General features: G+C 39.1%; 1 protein-coding gene across 1 annotated transcript; it reads right to left on the reverse strand.

Moving 5' to 3' along the window:
• Positions 1-6377: 6377 nt before the first annotated feature.
• LOC145817460 (uncharacterized) lies at positions 6378-17230 on the reverse strand. Its single transcript, XM_082912738.1, has 2 exons — positions 16670-17230; positions 6378-6614 (listed from the first exon to the last, which is right to left on the reverse strand). Exons 1-2 carry the CDS (start codon positions 17228-17230, stop codon positions 6378-6380), a joined length of 798 nt encoding a protein of 265 aa, XP_082768864.1.
• Between the last annotated feature and the right edge of the window lie 8705 nt (positions 17231-25935).

Raw genomic sequence — 25935 nt, forward strand, 5'->3', positions numbered from 1 at the left:
TACACTTACCTTGAGCTAATTATTTGAATTACTCTTTCAATTTTTTTAAACTCCAGGCTTTAGGTTGAAATTCCTCTTTTCTCTCTCTTTTCTTCCTCTAGCTCTCCTCCAGGAGATATTTTTGTGTTGGAGTCTAAGTTTTAACACTAAGCTCATGTATATATCTCCTGTCTAACTAAGGATTAGCTTATTTGTGTCTAAAGTCCAGCTTAATTAAGAGTTTTGTCTAATTAAATCCAATTAATTCGTTACGAATTAAATTTTTACAAAATTTTATATTATGTCCTAAAAATTATGCTAATCATAACTATAAATTCGATTTCGGTTTATCATGCCTCTAAGGCTTTCAATTTTCAGTCCAAAAGTCGTAATTTCAACAAATTTTCTTATAGCCGACAGATACAATTTCATAATCATGTAAGTCACACATTTAAACATGTAATTTCACATCAAGCATATAATCACACATATAAAGACTTAAAGCATATGAGAGAGTCGGGTTGTCACAATTATTAAGGGAAAATTAAGAGAAAGGGAAATATTTGAAAGGAAAAGACAAAGAATGAATTGAAAAACAGAGCATTGTGTGCAATTAATCAGTAATGTATTGGTAATTTCAACATGTACAACAAACTGCAACTCTCTTACGAGGGAAATTCTATTTCCACACATCTAATTAGCTCAGGGCACATCTTTTTTCAATACACACACTTATTAATTTGATTACCAATTAATTTCTTAATCCACACACTTAAAGTTACAATTACGCCATTCACTCATAACCATTGTACACACACCACTAACCCTCTTCCTACACACTTTTGATTGACCCTACTTCCACATTGACCCTCCTACGCCCTTGAAGACTTTGGTTTGAAGTGAAATTTCCTCCATTGAAGACTTGCATAGAAGATATAAGAACTTGAATTTTTAGACAACTAATTAGTTTATTAATAACAATATTAAGTCAATTAATAGTGATTATTAAATTATTAAATTATAATGTTAATAGCATCATGATTAATACCAGTATTAAACTCCTTTAAATAAATTTATTTATCTTTTTGTGACGGTATATAAATACAGTTGTGGAAAACTAAATAATTTAAACAAATAATAACTAAGTTAGTTAGAAGATAGTAGGGAGCAAAACATCTTGTGAATAGGCTATATATACACTGATTTTATTTTGTACACACACACACACACACACACACACACACACAAAAAGATATGAAATCAGATTTTGGGCAGGGAAATTCGGCCCCCTCCTTCCCAAGAAGGCTGCTGGAGGCATGCATACATTTACACTCTAAACCTATACATGTAGGTAATATTTCCCAAGCCAAGAGGAAAAAAAAAAAAAAAAATTGGCCTCCAAACTCCTACAAAGAAGAACACTATTCAGCCATTTTACTACTACAGCTCAGCAAAGAGAAAAAATAAAATAAAATAAAATAGGCCTCCAAACTCCTACAAAGAAGAACACTATTCAACCATTTTACTACTACAGCTCAGCAAAGAGAAAAAAACAAAACAAAAAAAAAACAGAGAGAGAGAGAGAAAGAGTAGAAAAGAAAAAGAAAAAGAGACGAAGATGAGAGGGTGCTTGGTGGTCACCATTTCAAAACTAATCTTGAGAATAGTTGCTAAAGCTCTTGAGGTAGGAATACTCAACCTCTATCCTCCCTTAGATATTTTTTTTACTGAACCTATATATTAAATATATGCAAGAGTATGCATTGTTAATACATACATAGCAAGAATAGCTCAATGCATGTCTACATTTTGATAGAATGAGAATTTCATGATTATATGATTTTTATTCCTTCTTGCAAGCATAGATTAGATGGTTTAACAACTGATTTTATCTTCTTACGTGCTCAAATATTCTCCAGTGTTTGAAATAATCTTGCATGAGAGTAAAATGAGATAAACTTGGTTCACTTATACTTGAAACTTATATTTTCTTCACTGTTTCAGATTTTTATTTGATGAAAAATGCTCAAATAAATTGAAAATAACTTGTTTTAAAAATATGTTTTTACTAGGAGTATATATAGGTTTTCTATAAGGTGTAAAAATTTTCTAAAATCATTGGACACCATTTTCTTACCGAAATAAATATTTGTTCTAAGTGTTGCTTACAGCATAGTAGGAACAGTGATTTAAAACAGGTTCCATTTTCTCTAAAAGTGTTATTTTTCTGCACGACCAATTGGGATAGTTAGATATAAGAATTATCTTTCATTTTCAGCCAATTTCACAAAAAATGGATAAGTCTAAGAGGAGAAATTGCAATTTTACTAAAATGCGACACAATCTGTCCAATTTTCTTAGAAAAATTATTTGACCATCTTTCATTGGTTTTCAGTCTTCAAACTCTTCTGTACATATGTTCTAAACTCAAATATCTAGCAATCCATTTTGACCATACCTCTTTTTGACACCGTTTGAGGCCCCTTTTTATTTTTCAAACACAGAACACCTGCACTGGAAGTTGCCGTAACTCACTGTCCCAGAAACCAGTTTTCTTCCAAATTTTATTTCTCCATTTTAAAATCATTTTTAGCCCCGGTATTCTTCCCCAAATATTTTTCTAACTCAATTAATTAGTACCATTTAAAATATCGTAATAATTGAATTTCGTTTGGTATGGGTTTCATTAATTTTAGTCTGATCATTCAGTGCTGAAAATAAGGAGTGTTGGAAATTCTAAGAAATTTTGTGATGACTCCTAAGACATTATGTAAGAGCATCCCCAACAATACCCTTATATTACCTTTTTAGCTATAATAAGGAGTTTTGTTGTCAAAAAACAGCCCTAGCAGTTCCCCTATCCAACCCCTAAATATAAATATTGCTACAGTGACTCCCTATTTGTAGGGAGTCACTATAGCTCCCTTATATTGATAAATTCTTATTTTATTGCAGTAGAAGGTGGGAAGGTGTTGGGAGAAAAACAAACAAAAGTCCAATTCGAAATATCCGAATCCGGCACAAAAATAGCGGAAGTAGTTTATTCTCCCTCTTTGTGTGAACCTATTAGGAAACAATTTAATAGAGCATAATATATTCTGAAAATAATCTGAAAATGATGATCCAACAATCACACAACAAGGCGACAACAATTTTTAACGTGGAAAACCTTCCCGATGTAGAAAGGAAAAACCACGGGACCGTAGTCCACCAAATATCTCCACTATCAACAAATAATGGATATACAAGAGTTCTCTCTAGATAGAACTAGAGGCAAACAATCAAGAACAACTTACAAATAAGCTTTCTTGGCAACCAAAGATCAAAATACAACGTTTAGGAAAGATCTCACCAAAATGGGTACTGTTCACGGGCCAAAAAACCAGCAGTAGAATACTCCAAATCTGATCTCCACCGTCCAGAATTTAGAGTCTTGAGTTGTGAACTCGCCTACCAAATTTCAGCTCAATCGGACCACAAATGCATGTCAATCAGATAGCTTGATCAAAGCTAGACAGAATTTCTCCAAAGCCTTGGCATCTCCTGCCCTCTCTATTTTGGTGGCTACTGCATCTCTTTCTCTAAGTTATAGAGAAAGGGTTTGTAATGATACACTCATGGGCCAGAACATTTCAAAAACATAACCTTTCCATGTGGGCTTTGGAACTCACATGGGCTTTACTAAATATTTTGGGCCATCCTCCACATAGGAGGGAAACCCAACCCAACAGAAGGGAAACTGGAGGGTGCCAAAACTCAGCCAAAGACTCTCTCACGAATCTCTTTCATGGGTATAGGTCGCTCTTTCTCGCCATCATCATCACCAAAGGCAATTTCTGCTATGTATTTTCTTTGCATTGTTCCCAATCTAAACCCTACTTTTTCTATTATATTTCTCTCTATGTAGTGTGTATCTCTCTATTTGCTTCTTCAGCAAATAGAGACCAAAAACTTGCAAATATATATGTGATGCTTTAGTTTTGGTGATGTTAATTTGAAATTTATATGAGAATCTGTTTTAATTTACTGGTTTATGAAGTTTGTGGTTGAATAGGAATAGATATTTTATATATATGAGGGCTTTGAGAATTTGATTGCAATCAATTTTACTTCCTAAAAATTGAAGAAATCTGTGGTTTAAAGAAATTTATATGAGAATCTGTGACTTTTCTAGTTTATGGACTTTGTGGTTGAATAGGAATAAATAATTTATATAAGAGTTGTTCATTAAGGTAATGCCCTGTTAATGACTTTTCAGTTTTGGTGGATTATTAAGAAATTTTGTTGATGGGTTTGTAGTAAGTAGAAATATTGCATATGCTGCACATAGAATTGTTAAAAATAGTTAGTTCTTGTTTGAATTCTATTTGTGTTTTCTATTCAGTATGTAAGGATGGATTCACAAGGAGGCAAATACTTCACCAATCTTTTGCACGAGGATTCCAACTTTGATGATTTAATTTTTATGGATTCTCAAGATCAAATGGATCAAAATTTGAAACAAAATACTCAAGTACCTGCTGAAACAACTCAATTCTCACCTCAAATGGGATCCACTAGTAAAGATCACGTGGTGGAAACTTCACTATAGATGAAGACAATCTCATTGTATCGGCATGGCTTAATACTAGCTTGGATGCAGTGTATGGGAATGAGCAAAAACATAAGACATATTGGTCAAGAGTATATGAGTACTTCCACAAACACAAGACCTCCAATCATGAACATAATGTGAACTCTCTAATGGATCGGTGGTCAACCATTCAACTTGGCACAAATAAGTTCTGTGGATGTTTTCACCAAATTGAATCAAGGCATCAAAGTGGTATAAAAGAGCAAGACAAGGTAATTTATAAATTTTTTAAAAAAAATTATACATTTTGCAATTATTATTCTTTTATAATTGTTGACTTTTATATTTTAATTTTAGATCTCTTAAGCAAAACTATTATACCAAGAATTGCATAAACGTTCATTTCAGTTTGATCATTGTTGGAATTTGTTGAGGTTCCAAGCAAAATGGGTGGAGGATTGTGAAAAAAAAATATCAACATAAAAGCCAACATTGACCACCATCCCCCCCTCTACTCCAGATACAGTTAATCTAGGGGATGATGATGAATCGCATGATGCCTTTGTAGACTTGGAGAGACCAATAGGCAGGAAAGCTGAAAAAGAACAGATAAAGAAATGAAAGAGTAGAGATTGTATGACTTCGCCTCTTGCTGGGATACTAACTAAGATAAAGGAAGATAATAAAAAGAATAGTGAGAAGAAAGTAGAAATCCTGGAGAAAGCATATGTTCAGGAGGAACAAGGACTTCGACACGAGGAACAAAGGCTTCTTCATGAGAAAGAAGGACTTGCTATGAAAAATGAAATGTTCAGAGCGAAACAACTTAAAGAGGAGGAGAGAATTATGTTGATGAATACTAGTGGTTTGTCTCCAATGCAACAACAATATTACGATCGTCGCTGTTTGGAAATCCTTGAAAAAGGAAAGTAACTACATAACTGCAGGTTATGGAAGTTAATATATATATATATATATATTTATGGGCTATGATATGGAAATTAATGTATTTTGTCTCAACTCTACAGGAAAATTTTGTAATTGACCATGGCCTGAAAAGGTAATGCATATTTACTATAGTGCAAGAATTTGGTAATGGACCATGGTATGAAAATGCAATGTATTTTGACTATAATGCAGGAATTTTGTTTATGGACCATGATGTTGGAATGGACCATGTTGTTTATGAAATCATGTTGTCGAGATAAAAAGTTAGAGATATGTATACTTGGAATTTTGTAATGGACCATGTTGTTTATGAGACCAAAACTAAGCTTAAACAGATGTTATTTCATGGCCAAAACAGCAGAAGAACAACAAGCAAAACAGCTGTAGCAGAGTAGGTGAACACAATAACCCAGACAAGGGGCCGGACATCCAAGAGAATGTCCCCCCGGATGTCCCCCCTTCTTTGTTTTCGGTTGCTTTGCTGGTGCTGTTTTGCACTCTGTTTTGGGCCTATTTTGTGCTTGATTCTTGATCTGTTTAAACACCATCTCCATTCTAATAATATGGTCCAAGTGTAAGAAGCAATTTAATGATTTGGAATGGTGGGAGTTTTGTTGCTACTGCTGTTACTAGATGCTTAGTTTTATATTGGCGTTCTGTTTTTTTTCCTTCTGCATCAATAAAGTTCCTTTTATTGTTGATCCAAAAAAAAAAAAAATCAAACATTAAGTTTTTTTAATTATAATCCATGTTTAAAAAAAAAATCAAAACATAATCAAAAGCAATCATCAAAATCAATATGTCTAACACATAGCATACGAGACTTCTTAAACTAAAATAAGTGATACAATTTAAATATTTATATTAAAATAAAGTTCTAGCATGATTGTCCATGCACTTGCCACAAGTGCTCAACAAGGTCAGCTTGGAGGTAAGAATGAGTTTCCTTGTCCCTAATGCGATGATGATTTTGAATGAATTCCATAAATTTAGGTGTATGCTCGTGTGAGACTAGTTCTTGTGAACTTCCATCGATTGCATCATAATTGAAGTCTTCTGATTCATTGACATCACACTCATCCTCGACGATCATGTCATGCAATATCACACATGCCTTCATATCATATTTCAGAGTCTTAGTGTTCCAAAAACATGCAGGTTGACGTACTATCACGAATCTAGCTTGTGGCACTCCAAATGCACACTCTATATCTGTCACGACCCCAAACCGCCCCTAGTAGTTTAGTGCCGTGATGGCCAGTAATCCGATATCACCGAAGGCCAACATTCAAAAATCACACACAAACAGAGTATAATTATATATGGGGCTCACAAGTGCGGAAGCAATAATCTTAAAATACAAGTGGTCCATAAGAGCAGTGCGTAAGTTACATGGAATGGCATACAACTTTACATAATATTACAACTTGGATACAAATACAATAAAGTTCGAAATACATTTTTGTACATCTTGATCAAAAGGCTTCTCCAGCCGACATGTGTAAATTACAAGCATTGTAAGCCAAGAAGCATAGTTTTCAAGACTGCCGACATGAATACAAATTAAGCCGACATGACAAAAACCCAAAACAAGCCTGCGAGTCACACCTAGGCGTCACCGCCTTCCTGCTCATCACCTACATATATATAGAGAGAGGGTGAGCTTGGATACTCAGTGAATGGTATAAGAAATAAAGGGGTTTGCATGGCTGGTATTCAAGATCTTTAACGACAATACATAACATAATAGTGCAAGTCAAGGGATGAACCGAGTCCATCTTCCAAATCTGTCAAGTTTCAAAGGATGCTTACTAATATCATTATAATACAAGTGATGACATCTCGGCAAACAAAACCCACTCGGTAAACTGTCAGTGGCAAACAAGGCAAGACAAGGGAGATATCTCAATTCGATGGTGTCGTTGCATTATAGTCCCCGGACACTAAGGACTTGTGCTACTAATTCTTAGAGTCCCCTAGCACGCACGGACTTCCAAACTTTGTGCTACAAATGCTTATAGTCCCTTAGCACGTAAGGACTTCCAAACTTTGTGCTACAAATGCTTATAGTCCCTTAGCACGCACGGACTTCCAAACTTTGTGCTACAAATGCTTATAGTCCCTTAGCACGTACGGACTTCCAAACTTTGTGCTACAAATGCTTATAGTCCCTTAGCACGTACGGACTTCCAAGAATGTCATCAAAACAAGAATATATATTTTCCAATTAGGAATAAACATTCATGCTTACAAATAATTTCCAAAATAAGCAAAACAAGACTTTATCAAAGCATTATAACATAGCTTTATTAAAGATACCACTCACTTAGTTCTTCAAACGTCGGGGTCGAGGCAAGTCCAAACCCTACAAACACATGGCAAAATCTATTGAATGCACTTTCAAACAGGTTTCACATGCATGCAGATGGTCTCGGCATTCCCGAAGACTAAGTCAAATCAAACAAACACAATCCTTTATCTCGGAAAACATGCTGGGCGACTACCAGGTCTAGGCCGAGGTTCTACATCCTCTGACCGCGGTGTGGCCTCGATGGTCACATCCAAAGGAGTGAAGTCGGGAAAATCTAGGTTTCCCTTCCTTGAAGAACAAGATGAACATGAATATGAGGAGGATGAATGCAAAGATCGTGATTTGCTATTACAAAATCTGTGGTTTCATGCTATGAGTTCAAAAACATGGACCTGGATACCCATATTCAAGGATCTAGTGAGGACAAACACAAAAACACGAAACTTAATGCAAACTTTCAGATCAAATAAGACTTTTCTTTCGTGAACACATGAACACCATTTTCTCTTTCTAGGCTCCGTTTGGAGACTTACATTTTTAGCCAAAAAGCCAAAAAGTTACCCTTTTAGCCAAAAAGCCAACAACTCATACCAAAAAGTCAAAGATTCTCTTTTCTCTCTACATTTTGCACATCTTTTCGTAATTAGCCAAAAAGTCATCCCAAACATATAAGTTTTTTTTACCTACTTTTTTAGCCAAATAGCCAAAAAGTTACTAAATTAGCCTGTTCCCAAACGAGGCCTAAAACCAACTTTAAATCGATGCTTGACATGCAAAACGGGTTCGATCATGCAATGCAACTAGATGATCAATAAGAATGACAAGGGTAGATCAAGAATCTAACCTCAATACGCGAATCTAATGGTTTGATCTCTAGGAATCAAGCTCGAAACTCACTCTCTCACTCTAAGCTTCTTCTCCTTCTTCTAGAGCTTCTCTCTCCTCACAAACAAAGACATATAACAAATGATACGCTTCTAAGTCTGCTGGCTGAGTTAACCCTCTACAGAGGCACGTGGCAGCGGCTGGTTGGTGCTACACAGAAAGGTGGCTGAGTGACAAGACAAAACTATGACAAAGTGTGTTCAACAAGCAAGACGGCATGGGCACTCTGGCGAGTAATGATCTCGGCTAATAACAAGACATCGGCAAGTAGGGAACAATGACCTCGGCTAGGAAGGACAACACTTGACTAAGCTGTGCCACACCTTGGCCTAGATGTGCCACACCTCGGTCTAGGTCATACCACTCCGAGACAGGATCACTTGGGTGTAAAGGTAACATCTCGGCCCAGATGATTCACACATCGGCCTTGGTGATGAACACCTCGGCCTAGATAATGACATCTCGGTCAGTATGTCAAAGCAAAGGTAGAGGTTAAACAAGGTGGTTCCAAGATAATTCTAGACTGAAAATGACTTCGGCTAAACCCAAACCAAGCAAGGTACAAAACTTACTGTAACACTTAAACGAACAAGGACAAGACTCGAAATGCAAGTGTACAAGACAAAATCACACGAATGCATATAAGTATGGTTAGGATAGCGTGAGGATTATTACATCCTACCCCCCTTAAAGGAGTTTGGTCCCCAAACTTGAGGTACCTTGGTTCGAGAATAATTCCAGGTATCGGACTTTCATTTCCTCTTCCATTTCCCATGTAGCATCCTTGCCGTAATGCTCTTTCCATTCAATCTTCACCATCGGTATTACCTTATTTCTCAATCGCCTCACTTGTCTATCGATGTTGCGTATTGGCTCTTCTTCATAGCTTAGGCCTTCATCAACCACAATCCCGAAATGATCGATCACGTGTAGTGGATCCCGCATATACCTCCTCAACATCGAGATATGAAACACATTATGAACTTGACTTAATCTCGGTGGTAAAGCAAGTCTGTAGGCAACCGGGTTAACTTTCTCAAGGATTTCAAACAGTCCAATGTAACGGGATGCCAATTAACCCTTCTTCCCAAATCTTGAAACTCCTTTCACTGGTGAAACCTTCAGGAATACATGATCCCCAATTTCAAATTCCAACTCCCTTCTTCTCTGATCGGCATAACTTTTCTGTCGACTCTGAGCACACTTGATTCTTTGTCGAATGAGCTTAATCTTCTCGGTTGTAACCTGAACTAACTCAGGACCAATCAAAGCTTTATCTTCCACTTCAGTCCAACATATCGGCGATCTGCACTTCCTTCCATACAAAGCTTCATACGGTGCCATGCCAATGCTAGCTTGATAGCTGTTGTTGTAAGCGAACTCTACTAACAGCAAATGCTCTTCCCAGCTTCCCTTGAAGTCCAATACACACAGTCTAAGCATATCTTCAAGTGCTTGAATTGTTCTCTCTGTTTGGCCATCGGTCTGGGGATGAAAATCTGTACTAAACCTCAATTCGGTCCCTAAAGCCCTTTGTAAACTCTGCCAAAATCTGGAAACAAATTTCGGATCTCAGTCCGACACGATGGACATCGGTACACCATGAAGTCTAACGATCTCGTTCATATATAACACAGTAAGTCGATCAGCACTGAACAAAGTCCTAACCGGCAAGAAATGCGCTGACTTCGTTAACCTGTCGATTATAACCCAGATCGAATCCATTCCTTTCCAGGTCTTCGGCAAACCAATCACAAAGTCCATGGAGATGTCTTCCCATTTCCACTCAGGAATCAGCAAAGGTTGGAGAAGTCCTGCCGGCCTCTGATGTTCCGCTTTCACTTGTTGACAATACAAACACTGAGACACGAACTCGGCTATCTCTCTTTTCATATTCGGCCACCAAAAGATCTGTTTTACATCTTGATACATCTTGGTGTTCCCTGGATGAACTGCAAATCTGGATCCATGAGAGTCTTGCAAAATCCTTCTTTTCAATTCTGGGACGTCAGCCACGCATAATCTTCCTTCAAACTTAAGCACTCCATTCTCAAGGGTGTAACCCGACTTCGGCTTGGTGGTAATCTCGTCGGCTACTTTCTTTAGGAATCCATCCTCCATTTGCCTTGCCTTTACTTCCCCAATAGTAGTCAGCTCCACTGAAATCATGGCTAGGCATGCCATACTTCCCACTGACTTCCCACTCAATGCGTCGGTTACCGAGTTTGCTTTACCTGGGTGATACTGAATTTGCATGTCGTAATCCTTCAATAATTCAAGCCATCTCCTCTGCCTCAAATTTAGTTCCTTTTGTGTGAATAAGTACTTCAAACTCTTGTGATCTGTAAAAACTTGGCAGGAGGCTCCATACAAGTAGTGGCGCCAAATCTTCAAGGCAAACACCACGGCTGCTAGCTCTAGATCATGGGTTGGATAGTTCTTCTCATGAAGTTTCAACTGGCAGGATGCATATGCTATGACTCTGCCCCCTTGCATTAACACACAACCCAAACCCTTATGCGATGCATCGCTGAAAATCTGAAATTCCTCATTACCTGACGGGAGTACAAGGACTGGTGCCGTAACTAACCTTGTCTTCAACTCTTGGAAGGCTGATTCTCTATCATCGGTCCATTCATATGTTGTTCCTTTCTTAGTTAGTTGTGTCAATGGTACTGCTATCCTTGAGAAGTCCTTCACAAACTTTCTGTAATAACCTGCCAAGCCCAGAAAACTACGAACCTCGGACACGTTGGTCGGCGTCGGCCAATTCACAATGGCCTCAATCTTACTCGGATCAACTGATATACCCTCTTCATTAATCACATGCCCTAAAAATTAGATGCTAGAAAGCCAAAATTCACACTTACTCAACTTGGCGTACAACTTCTTGTCTCTTAAGATTTGCAGGGCAAGCCTCAGGTGATTCTCGTGCTCAATTGTACTCTTGGAATAGATTAATATGTCGTCAATAAAAACAACTGCGAACTCATCTAGATACGGCTTAAAGACTCTGTTCATCAAGTCCATGAACGCTGCAGGAGCATTGGTCACTCCGAAAGGCATTACCAAAAATTCGTAGTGGCCATACCTTGTCCGAAAAGCAGTCTTCTCAATATCATTGGTTTTAACCTTCAGCTGATGGTAGCCCGATCTAAGGTCAATCTTGGAAAAGACTCGTGCCCCTTGTAATTGATCAAGCAAATCGTCAATCCTAGGCAATGGGTACTTGTTCTTGATGGTTACCTTATTAAGTTCTCTGTAATCAATGCAAAGGTGAAGCGTGCCATCCTTCTTCTTAACAAATAAAACGGGTGCTCCTCACGGTGAAGTGCTCGGCCTAATGAATCCCTTATCCAACAATTCTTGTAACTGTAGCTTCAGTTCTCTAAGTTCAGCAGGGGCCATCCTATAGGGTGTTCTGGAGATAGGTTGCGTTCCCGACATGAGGTCCACGGTAAACTCTATTTCTCTATCGACTAAGTGGCCAGGCAGCTCGTTTGGAAAGACGTCGGGAAATTCCTTAACAACTGGTATGTCGGCTAACTCAACACTTCCATTCAAATCACTTAGTATACTGCACAAATAACCCGGACACCCTTTTTGGATCAACTTATAGGCTTTCATGGATGAGATCAAGTATGGTGGAGGTACTACTCCTTTACCCTGGAAAAAGACGTCGATTTTGGTTGGGGTCTTTAATGTAAAGCTCTTAGTAACACAATTAATGGATGCATGATGCGCTACTAACCAATCCATTCCCAATATGACATCAAAGTGGGTCATACTTAACGGCATCAAATCAGCTAATAATTCAACGTCCTCAATCACCACAACACACGCCCTAAATATGGATGCTATAATTATAGTTCCCCCAGATGGAGTAGATACAGATAGCACATAATCAAAGGGTTCTAACGGTCTGTTCAACTTCTCGGCAAATTTAACAGATACAAAAGAATGTGTAGAGCACGGATCAATCAAGACGTATGCAACTTGAGAGCAAATTGAGAGTGTACCTGACACTACCGTTTCAGCATTCTGGGTGTCTCCTGGCACTAGGGCAAAAACTCTGCCCTGTCTCATCTGTGTCCTTCCGACGTTGCTTCCTTGTGCAGAGCCCGAGGTGCTCCCATTTTTCTTACCATCACTAGCTCTTGCCTTTGGACAGTCTTTCACACGGTGGCCTATCTCCCCACATTCAAAGCAAGCTCCTGTCGCCCAGCGACAAACCCCGAGATGCGGCTTCCCACAACTCGCACACGTCGGCTTAGTATTTCCGTCCCGATCTGAGTTGCTGGAACTGCCCACATTCGCCTTCTTCTTGGCATTAAACGGCATCCGACAACCTTCATAGTTCTGTCTCTTCCTCTGACTCTCTCCTGAACTTTGATATCGGTATAAGTTAGCTTCCGCCAAGATGGCCTTGTCTAACACCTCGGCGTAAGTCGGCAGATTAAGCATGTTGACCCGATCCTGGATTGGTCCACGTAGTCCACTTTCAAACTTTCTGGCTTTCCTATACTCATCACTGACCATATGGGGCGCATATCTTGCCAATTCGGTGAAGGCACGGTCGTACTCTGCCACTGTTCTGTTGCCTTGTGTCAGAGTCTGGAACTCTGTGGTCTTGCGATCCCGAACGCTAAGCGGAAAATGCTTGTTGTAAAACAGTTCTAAAAATCTGGCCCAAGTTAAACCAGGATTAGCCTCCCGGATCATCATCCACCACCTTCGAGCGTCGTCGTCTAATGTGAATGCTGCTAATGTCACCTTCTGAGGGTCGGTGCTAGGAAAGATTTCGAACAACTTTTCCATTTCTAAAACCCACGCCTCGGCCTTCATCGGCTCTATGTCCCCTGTGAATCTTGGTGGGTTCATCTTCTTGAACTCTTTAATCAAAGTCATCGTCCCCTCTCCATACAAGGCTGGCTGTGGAGGTACTTGGGGCACTGGAAGAGGCGGAGCTGCATGTCAGTCATCCGTCTGTTCGGCCGGGGTAGATGTAGCACTTGCATTCTGTTGCCTCATCTGCCTCAATTCATGGGTTAAGCCTTCAACCAATCTGTCCAATCTATCCTCTGATTGATCTCGGCCAACTGATGGTCTACCTCTCCTCATGATGCTATGAGCAGGCAAAATACAACCTTAAAACAACTGAGCCAAGAACCATGTATGCAAATAATAAATGGTTATGCCGAGATGATGCACACCTTGTCAAGTAGCAAGCAATATGATGCAAATCCTAAAATCATCCTAAGGGACATCCTATGCTCTTTAGGACTCAAAGTGTGTGAATAACGTACTATGCTCTGATACCATTTTGTCACGACCCCAAACCGCCCCTAGTGGTTTAGTGCCGTGATGGCCAGTAATTCGAGATCACCGAAGGCCAACATTCAAAATTCACACACAAACAGAGTATAATTATATATTGGGCTCACAAGTGCGGAAGCAATAATCTTAAAATACAAGTGGTCCATAAGAGCAGTGCGTAAGTTACATGGAATGGCATACAACTTTACATAATATTACAACTTGGATACAAATACAATAAAGTTCAAAATACATTTTTGTACATCTTGATCAAAAGGCTTCTCCAGCCGACATGTGTAAATTACAAGCATTGTAAGCCGAGAAGCATAGTTTTCAAGACTGCCGACATGAATACAAATTAAGCCGACATGACAAAAACCCAAAACAAGCCTGCGAGTCACACCTAGGCGTCACCGCCTTCCTGCTCATCACCTACATATATATAGAGAGAGGGTGAGCTTGGATACTCAGTGAATGGTATAAGAAATAAAGGGGTTTGCATGGCTGGTATTCAAGATCTTTAACAACAATACATAACATAATAGTGCAAGTCAAGGGATGAACCGAGTCCATCTTCCAAATCTGTCAAGTTTCAAAGGATGCTTACTAATATCATTATAATACAAGTGATGACATCTCGGCAAACAAAACCCACTCGGTAAACCGTCAGTGGCAAACAAGGCAAGACAAGGGAGATATCTCAATTCGATGGTGTCGTTGCATTATAGTCCCCGGACACTAAGGACTTGTGCTACTAATTCTTAGAGTCCCCTAGCACGCACGGACTTCCAAACTTTGGGCTACAAATGCTTATAGTCCCTTAGCACATATGGACTTCCAAACTTTGTGCTACAAATGCTTATAGTCCCTTAGCACGTACGGACTTCCAAACTTTGTGCTACAAATGCTTATAGTCCCTTAGCACGTACGGACTTCCAAGAATGTCATCAAAACAAGAATATATATTTTCCAATTAGGAATAAACATTCATGCTTACAAATAATTTCCAAAATAAGCAAAACAAGACTTTATCAAAGCATTATAACATAGCTTTATTAAAGATTCCACTCACTTAGTTCTTCAAACGTCGGGGTCGAGGCAAGTCCAAACCCTACAAACACATGGCAAAATCTATTGAATGCACTTTCAAACAGGTTTCACATGCATGCAGATGGTCTCGGCATTCCCCAAGACTAAGTCAAATCAAACAAACACAATCCTTTATCTCGGAAAACATGCTGGGCGACTACCAGGTCTAGGCCGAGGTTCTACATCCTCTGACCGCGGTGTGGCCTCGATGGTCACATCCAAAGGAGTGAAGTCGGGAAAATCTAGGTTTCCCTTCCTTGAAGAACAAGATGAACATGAATATGAGGAGGATGAATGCAAAGATCGTGATTTTCTATTACAAAATCTGTGGTTTCATGCTATGAGTTCAAAAACATGGACCTGGATACCCATATTCAAGGATCTAGTGAGGACAAACACAAAAACACGAAACTTAATGCAAACTTTCAGATCAAATAAGACTTTTCTTTCGTGAACACATGAACACCATTTTCTCTTTCTAGGCTCCGTTTGGGGACTTACATTTTTAGCCAAAAAGCCAAAAAGTTACCCTTTTAGCCAAAAAGCCAACAACTCATACCAAAAAGTCAAAGATTCTCTTTTCTCTTTACATTTTGCACATCTTTTCGTAATTAGCCAAAAAGTCATCCCAAACATATAAGTTTTTTTTACCTACTTTTTTAGCCAAATAGCCAAAAAGTTACTAAATTAGCCTGTTCCCAAACGAGGCCTAAAACCAACTTTAAATCGATGCATGACATGCAAAACGGGTTCGATCATGCAATGCAGCTAGATGATCAATAAGAATGACAAGGGTAGATCAAGAATCTAACCTCAATACGCGAATCTAATGGTTTGATATCTAGGAATCAAGCTCGAAACTCACTCTCTCACTCTAAGCTTCTTCTCCTTCTTCTAGAGCTTCTCTCTCCTCACAAACAAAGACATATAGCAAATGATACGCTTTTAAGTCTGCTGGCTAAGTTAACCCTCTACAGAGGCACGTGGCAGCGGCTGGTTGGTGCTACACAGAAAGGTGGCTGAGTGACAAGACAAAACTATGACAAAGTGTGTTCAACAAGCAAGACGGCATGGGCACTCTGGCGATTAATGATCTCGGCTAATAACAAGACATCGGCAAGTAGGGAACAATGACCTCGGCTAGGAAGGACAACACTTGACTAAGCTGTGCCACACCTTGGCCTAGATGTGCCACACCTCGGTCTAGGTCATACCACTCCGAGACAGGATCACTTGGGTGTAAAGGTAACATCTCGGCCCAGATGATTCACACCTCGGCCTTGGTGATGAACACCTCGGCCTAGATAATGACATCTCGGTCAGTATGTCAAAGCAAAGGTAGAGGTTAAACAAGGTGGTTCCAAGATAATTCTAGACTGAAAATGACTTCGGCTAAACCCAAACCAAGCAAGGTACAAAACTTACTGTAACACTTAAACGAACAAGGACAAGACTCGAAATGCAAGTTTACAAGACAAAATCACACGAATGCATATAAGTATGGTTAGGATAGCGTGAGGGTTATTACAATATCCTTTCTGGTGGACTCTTGAGCTGAAGCAAAATACTTTTTTCTTGTTTCCTCGTGCACATGGAATTGTTTTTACAAATGTTGACCATTGTGGATATATTCCATCAGCAAGGTAATATCCCATTGTATAGTCATTACCATTGATTGAGTGATTGACTAGAGGACAGTGGCCTTTAGCAAGCTTGGCAAATATAGGAGATCGATCTAGCAGGTTGATGTCATTATGAGATCCTGGTAACCCAAAAAATGCATGCCATATGCAAAGATCATACGACGCCACTGCTTCCAAAATAATTGTTGGTTCATGAATATGACAAGTATACATTCTGCTTAACGCAGTCGAACAATTTTTCCATTTCCAGTGCATACAATCTATACTCCCCAACATTCTAGGAAAACCGCGACTTTCACCAACTGCTAGCAATCTAGCAATATCATCGTTGTATGGTGACCTTAAGTACTTATCTAAAAAAATTACTACAATAGCTTTAACAAACTTTTTCAGACTATCCAGTGCGGTACTTTCTCCGATCCTCAGATATTCATCCATATAATCAACCGTTATTCCATAAGCAAGCATCCTAAGTACGGCGGTCATTTTTTTAAGAGAAGATAAACCGAGCATTCTGGTAGCATTTCTTTTTTGGACGAAGTATGGATAATGTGCTTCTATTGTTGCTTGAATTTGGAGAAAAAGAGAACGGCGCATCCGAAATCTCCTCCGAAATAAATTGGAGGGATATATAGGTGGTTCAGCAAAATAGTCAAGAAAAAGCCTTTCATGGCCTTGACTAAAATCATGTCGAATATATTTGTGGCCTTTAACAGAACCACGATGTGAGTTTGATTGTCTCTCAAGTCATTCTTCTTCCATTGCAACCACTGCATATATCTCTAACTGATCATAAGAGTCTTCATCATTAGTAATCATATTGATTACACAATTGCGAGCCATAGAAAAAATTTAGAGAATGAATTCGAAAGAAATTGGTTTCAAATTGAAAAACATGACCATTAGGCTATTGAAAAAATGACCGTTGTTGTTTGAAGCGTTGGTACAATTTAAGTAGCTGCCCCATTGCCTGAACTGAAATTAATAACGTTGTTGTTTGAAAAATTCCAAAATTTGAGTAGGAGCCCACTGCTTGAAATTGCTGAGTTGGTTGACATGTGTTTTTATTATTTTATTATTAAAAAAAATTCAAATTTAAAAGTGATTGAAAAGATTATTTTAATAAAATAGAGAGTTTGTTGGGGAAGTAAATGAAAAAGTGATTTCTAAAATAGGGAATGAATTTTTTAATAATATTTTTGGGCAAAATATAAGTAGATTGATAGAGATGCTCTAATACATATTTTGGTTGCCATACATGGTTGTGTTGTGCTATATAAACCTTATGTCACTGTGGTTTTCAAACTAGAAATCGCACATGCATCAAAATGTGAGTTCGACAAAGTAAAGAAACACGAAATTGAACAGATGCATTAAAGTTTAAAAGTGATGGGGTGAGCCCAGTTTAGAGACTTGCACAAGTGACTTGTGAACCCTAACATGGCACAGGAAGGTATTTTGACTCTTATCGGTATAGGTTATATAAGGTTGGTGATGCGGGCATCACAACATAGACTGTTCCCTTGGAGCAGATCATGATGTCACGACTCGAGTACGTAACCTTGGTACGTGGGCATCATTGATAGTTACAGCAAGTAACATTTGAATATTTGACCAAGGGGGAGTCAAAATTGCCTGTGGCCATTGCGTAGCAGTTGAGTGGAAATAGTGCTCCACGGGAAGGTACTTAGACTTACCTGATAAACTAAATCTATGTGAATTTAAAAGAAAAGTTGGCATTTTCCTTATGATGAAATACTGCTTCCGCTTGCCATTGTTCTTATTGTCTATTGTTATTATTTCAACTGATAGCATTCTTGTTATGCATATTAAACACTGCTTGTTACTCTGTAACTACACAATATTCATTAACTCTGAGTATTATTATCGAGGTGGGTATTTCGAGTTGTAGTATCTCATTAGGCTCGTCGCTCATTGGCATTCTCATTGCCCTAGTGTTTTATGCCAGGTACCAAAGAAACTAACGGAAACACCAAGGTCTTGGAAAGCGACATTCAGCCTTGGTTAGCTTGAAGTGTGCCCATGTCCCATGAACCATTTTTCTGAGTTTTTTAGTTTTTCTCTAGGTTTCTTTTCTATATTTGTATTTTTCTTTCATGAATGTACTAAGACTAAGTTTTAAGTTTGATTGGAGTTGCAATTTAAGAACTTTTGGTAGCGTTTGGTAGAGTTTTCTAAATATGATTTGGGAATAGGATTATATTTTGAGTTTGTGAGTTTTGGAATTAACATTTGAGTGTGGAAATTTTATTTGGTGAATGATTTTTTTAAAAAGTTTTGAATTGAGTGGGAAATTTTTGACGTGACATGTGATATTTGATACAAAAACTTACAACTTATAACCAAACACACAACTCAAAATTCTATTCAAAACTTATAAAAAAATTTAAAAATTTCTGAAATTTTTTTTAATTAAAATATAAAAAAATACCAGGTGCCAATTGTAATAAATAAATAAATAATAGCACTGTTCCAATCAACCAACCAAGCATCCGGGAGGATGACCGGCCAAATGTCTGGAAGGACAACCGGTTAGCCTAAATTTTCCCACATTGGAAAGAGTTTTCAAAAGTGTGTGTAGAATTAATTTTTGAAAATTGTAAACAAACAACACACTCCAAATAAGGGGTAGAAATGTGTTTGGAGAGCTTCTCCAAACACAGCCTTTAATTTCTATTTTTGTTAATTAATGGATGATGGCAAACTTGGTGGTAACAATGATTAGAAGTTCTTAATTAATAAAATTTATTTTAAGTTTTAAACCTTATTATGATGTCCTCAAATTTTGGGACATTACAGAAGACCTCCATTAAATCTCCATTGAAGACCATTGTAAATCCTCCAAAATAGTTTTGAAGGTAAGAAATCTTTTCATTTTCTTATTATATTTATCATTTTGTTATTGCACTTATCATTTTCGAATCTATGTCCACTCCATTGGCACAAAAGATAGGTTATTTCGGTCTATGTGCTCTCTTTTTTTGAAGCAAGGTAGCACCTCCCTCAGTGTTGCTACCCATTCAATATCAAAGCATCACAAATCCATTGTTTGTTGCAAAGACCAAATTAGATTTCAAGAGGGAGACACTCGAGGGCAAAATACCTTGCCCTAGAGATTAAAAAAAAAAAAAAGGCATCCTAGTTGCAAGTCAAATTGGTTTAAACTAGTTTTTCCTACCTTCTAACTTCCAATAATAAGAAGAATATTAATAAGGGTAAAAATAACAATCGAAAGAAGCTCATTGCAAAGACCCATCGGTCTTAATGGAAAAATTATGGTTTAATTTTTTTAACTCAAAAGGTCTATATTAAGATTTTCTTGTTCTTAAAAAGATGTGTTTAAGAAATTTTTTTATATAATATTATAGATATTGCTGGATGTCTATTATAGTCATTTTTATTTAGAATATAATTGTCATTAAATTAATATTTCATTAAGTTTATGCATTGAGCTAATTAGATATGTAAAAATAAAATTTTCCTTCTTACCATTCAAAAAAAAGTAGATAGTAAACTCTCAATTGTGATGAAAATCTGAGATGATATTGGTAATGACAAAATAAATACTAAATAAAAATGGTATGAAAGATTTTGTGTTCGTTTGTACCTTGCAGTAGGCTACCTAAGATCTACATCGGGAATGTATTGGATGATTGGCCAATATTCTTTCCCATTTTCACACTTCTGTTTCAATATTGGATTACATTGCCCGATGTCCAGTGACAAAAGCGAGGGAGGGAATCCTTGTTCTGGAAAGGTCACAAGCTCAGGGCAATACCAGATCCGTAGATGCAAAAGAAAGGGAGGCAACCCTTCATTTGGAAAGGACGCGAGCTTAGGGCAACCCCAGATTTCAAGTGTTTGGAGAGAGGTGAGGTTTTGAAACTCCTCATAAGAGAGTCTTTCCAGATTTGGGAAGTGGAGGATGGTCAAATTCATGAGAAAGGTGGACAAGAACATCCATTCTTCTGGAAAGGACACCGTATCTCCCCACGGCCAGTCTCAGCCTTGAAGTTGGAGTGTTGTAAGAGAAGAGAGTTTGTACAAACCCCACTTTAACGGAAGTGAAAGTTGACCGATGTCGTCCCCTCTCAAATTCCTGATTTCAAGTGAAGTGATGTTGGCGAGGAAACTCCCTTCCTTGACAAAGTAGGAGACCATTCCTGCTTTGCATTTATATAAACACAACTTTTGAAGCGAAGTAAGTTGGTTGATGTTGTTGTTCTCATCACGGCCACCAAGTGACAGGGGCTCCAGATTATGACAATAGTTTATCTGCAATTCACTGAGATTCCTGAGATTATTGGCTTCAAGTAAAGATATGAGACTCCCACAAAATTCGATACAAATAGTTTCAAGAGATGGACAATCAATTTTGATCCCTTCCTCTGCAAAAAGTGACTCCAGATTTTCACACAACTCAATCCCAAGTTGTTTTAGTGTGGATGGTAGCCCACATCTTGACAATAAATATGTGAGTGATGCACATTCAGAAACCAGTAACTCTTGCAGATTATTGAGTGTCATCAACTCTGGTAGGGACTCCAAAGCATTACAATTTGAAACCCTAAGTTCTCTCAGCATAGATGGCAAACCTTTCATTGGAAAAGAGATAAGACTTGCACAATCATGGATTCTAAGCACCCCAAGAGATGTGTATGTGTGCAGATCTTGTGGCAATTTCTTCAGCATTCCACACTCTTCAATTGTTAAATACTCGAGTCTCGTTATGCAAGGCAGCCCCTCATGTTGCTGCTTTTTCCAACCTTCTCCTCCTTTTTCTTGCTCTTCTTCAAACAAGAAAACGACTTTGGGGAAATGAGAAATCTTCAAATGGTAGAGATGTTAGGACTATTGGACACCAAAAATCAATTCCACACAATAACACAAGAATATTTACTTGGTTCGGCAATTGCCTACATCCACGGAGAGCGATATATTATCCGGAGAAAGATTACAGAACTCTGTCACAAACACTCTCACACTTTGTTTTCTCTGTGTGTCTCACATTTCTCTCCTCTCAGCCTCTCCATTTATACACATAGATGGTAGGTGAGGAGAGCCAGCCTTCATCTTCTTCATTCGGTGGTCGTCGCCAATCCGTCCACCTTTGCAGCTTGCCAACCGACAAGCCGCATTCCTTGACAAGCAATGCCATGCTTTCACATGGAGAAGTTGACTAATATCCTTATGAGCTGCTGGAGCTAACAATTCTTCCCCTCCACGCCTATAAGGATAACTGACTTCTCACTTGAAGTCCATCCCGGTCAGATTCTTGCAAACTTCCAGTTTGTCTCTCGTGACACCCCTGGTCATCATGTCAGAAGGATTCTTGTCTGTGTGAATCTTCACTAGCTTCATCAGCTGCTTTTCCATCACTTCTCGTATCCAATGATACCGGACATCAATGTGTTTTGTACGTGAATGGTACATGGAATTCTTGCTCAAATCAATTGCACTTTGACTATCACAATGTACCTTGTATTGTTCTTGCTGTAGACCCAATTCTTGAAGAAACCGCTTTAACCACAACATTTCCTTTCCAGCATCTGCGGCAGCAATGTACTCTGCCTCTATTGTAGATAAAGCAACACACTTTTGTAGTTTGGACTGCCATGAAACAGCTCCCCCCGCAAAGGTGAATAGAAATCCTGATGTAGACTTTCTACCATCAAGATCACCTGCCATATCAGCATTTGTAAAACCTTTCAAAATTGGTTCAGCTCCCCCGAAACATAAACACATCCTTGAAGTTCCCTTCAAGTACCGAAGAATCCATTTGACCGCCTCCCAATGCTCCTTTCCTGGATTGGCGAGGAATCTGCTCACAACACCAACTGTGTGAGTTATATCTAGTCGGGTACAGACCATTGCATACATCAAACTTCCTACTGCGGAAGAATAAGGGATTGTCTCCATTTCATTCCTTGTAGAGCTAGTCGTGGGACACGAACGCTTTGACACATTGAAATGGTTGGCCAGTGGTGTGTTGACTGGCTTGACATATTTCATGTTGAACCTTTCAATTACCCGTTCAACATATTTCTCTTGTGACAGCCATATCTTCTTGGTTTTCCTGTCACGAACAATCTTCATGCCCAAAATTTGCTGTGCTGGGCCTAAATTCTTCATGTCAAAATACTGCGACAAGTCCTTTTTCAACTTGTTGATCATAGTAGTATCCTGTCCGATGATCAGCATATCATCGACATACAACAGTAGGATAACGAAGTTTCCATTCGAAAACCTGCGGAAATATACACATTGGTCCACCACCGTTCTTGTGTACTCGTGATCCACCATAAATGAATCAAACTTTTTATACCATTGTCTCGGCACCTGTTTCAGGCCGTAGAGACTCTTCTTCAGTTTGCAGGCCCGATTCTATTTTCCTTTAACTTCAAATCCTTCTGGTTACTCCATGTAGATCTCTTCCTCCAACTCACCATAGAGAAAGGCAGTCTTGACATCCATTTGTTCTACTTCTAGATTCAAGCGAGCTGCTAATCCCAGAGCTACTCGAATAGAAGTCATCTTCACAATTGGGGAGAAGATCTCATCAAAATCAATTCCTTTCTTCTCCCCAAAGCCTTTGACCACCAAACGAGCTTTATGCTGCAATAGTTTATCATTTCCATCTTTCTTTAACTTATACACCCATTTGTTTTTCAAGGCTCTCCTGTCTCTTGGAAGTGGAACAAGCTCATAAGTGTGGTTCTTCTGCAAAGAACTCATCTCCTCCTTCATGGCTTGTATCCAACAGTCTTTCTCTATATGACTCTTGGCTTCCGAAAAACTCTCGGGCTCCCCCTCATCAGTAATCAGAATATACTGAGAAGTGGGATATTTGGTTGATGGCACGGCAGCTCTTCCAATTCTTCGCAACTGAGGCCCAGTTGCCTCTGTTTGAGGGGGTTGCTCCCCCTGCTCATCACCCTCTTCATCCGGGTCTTCATCTCTTTCCTCCTGATCCTCAATTTCTGGCATAGGATCCTGCAACTCTGGCACTTCTTGTTGCATATCATAACATCTAGCATTTTGTGATGACTCGGGAGATGGAAACAAGTCTGGAGTGATGACATCTCTGGACTTTGCAGATTTCTCAAAATCTGCTATTGTCTGGTCTTCTTGGAACACAACATCTCTACTCCTGAACATCTTCTTGTTCACTGGGTCCCACACCTTGTACCCAAATACTGCATCTGAATAGCCCACAAATATGCATAGAGTGGACTTGTCATCAAGCTTCTGTATGTTTTCCTTAGAGATGTGTGCAAAGGCCTTACACCCGAAGACTCTCAAGTGAGAATATGATACCTTTCTTCTGGACCAGACTTCCTCAGGTATCGCAAAATTCAACGGGACTGAAGACGACCTGTTGATGAGGTAATAGGCTGTACTGGCGGCTTCAGCCCAGAATGACTTTGGCAACTTTGCCATTTTGAGCATACATCTGACTCTTTCCATAATAGTGTGGTTCATCCTTTCTGCCACACCATTGTGTTGTGGGGTGTCGGGAACTGTTGTCTCGTGCCGGATACCTTTGCTGGCACAGTATGCTGCAAAAGCATTGGAAATGCACTCGCCTCCATTGTTTGTGAGAAAACACTTCAACTTCTTCCCAGTCTCTCTTTCTACCATTGCATGGAACTCCTGAAAGTGCTGAAATACCTCATCTTTTGTCTTCAAGAAATTCACCCACAACTTCCTTGATGCATCATCAATGAAAGTCAGAAAATACTTGCGGCCGCCATGTGACTCCACTTCGATTGGGCCACAAACATCCGAGTATACCATATTGAGCACTTCTGTTTTCCTCTTGCTCGTTAAACTAAATGATACTCGATGTTGCTTGCCATAAAGGCAATGAGCACACGGCTTCAAAGCACTCCTTTTGGATAAGGGTATTCTAGATTGCTTTGCCAATAGATGTAATCCCTTCTCACTCATGTGAGCCATTCTTCTGTGCCATAAGTCCGGTGACTCCTTGTCTTCTGCTGCATTAAGACTTTCCAGACAGATCTTCATTTGAGTCTTATACAGTGTTGAAGACATCTCTCCTCTGGCGATTGTCAAAGCTCCTCCTGTCAGCTTCCAACGGTCATTTCCAAATGTACTTGTATAGCCCTATCGGTCCAGGGCGCTTCCGGAGATAAGATTGAGGCGCAAATCTAGAACATGCCTTACATCTTTGAGAACCAGCTTGTTCCCGACATTAGATTGAATACTAATGTCTCCAATACCCACAATCTTCGAATAACTAGAATTCCCCATTCGAACAGTGCCAAAATCTCCAGCATTGTACGAGCTGAAGAGTTCTCTGTGGGAAGTGGCGTGATAGGATGCAGCTATGTCTATCACCCATTCTGTGTAGCTGTGGTCAGCCACGTGAAGGCAATCTTCCTCTTCACCAACTGCAAGAAGTATTTTATCAGTTGTTGTGGCTGTTCTGTTCTCATCTCCTTTGGCCTTTCTCTTTCCGGTTTGGGCAGTTTCTCTTTATGTGACCCTCCTGGCCACAGTGATAGCAAGTGAAGCTGGAGTTACCTGGACCTTTGTTGTCTCTGGATTTACTCTTGCTGTTCCAGCTGCCTCTACTCTTGCTTCTTCCTCTACCTCTTCCTTTACCTCTGTCTCTGCCTCTATCTCCTTCTTGTCTCTTCATTGTACATGGCATCTGTGACCATACTCATGGTCAGTTTCCCTTCTGGTGCAGAGGTGCTGAGAGAAACCACCAATGTCTCCCAACTGTCTGGTAAAGAACTGAGTAATAGTACGGCTTGCATTTCATTGTCCAATCGCATCTTAACGGTTGCAAGCCGATTCACCAGATTTTTGAATTCACTGGTGTGCTCGGCGATAGACACACCATTCTTCAACTTCAGATTTACTAGCCTTCTCATCACCAAGGCTTTGTTTTGAGCGGTCTTTGACTGGTACATGTCGTTTAACATTGTCCAAAGAGTACAGGCATCTGTCTCTTCGGCGACATGATGGAACACACTGTGGTCTATCCATTGTCTGATACAAGCGATAGTCTTGCGGTTCATCTTTATCCAGTCATCATATTTCACTCCTTCAGGTTTAACCCCCTTTATAAAAATGAGGTCAAACAAGTCCTTTAAAAACAGGATGTCTTCTATCCGTGACTTCCAAATTGCATAATTGGA

Source organism: Camellia sinensis, chromosome 2, assembly GCF_055761805.1.
Source record: "Camellia sinensis isolate YWXY chromosome 2, ASM5576180v1, whole genome shotgun sequence".
Taxonomy (NCBI): Eukaryota; Viridiplantae; Streptophyta; class Magnoliopsida; order Ericales; family Theaceae; genus Camellia; species Camellia sinensis.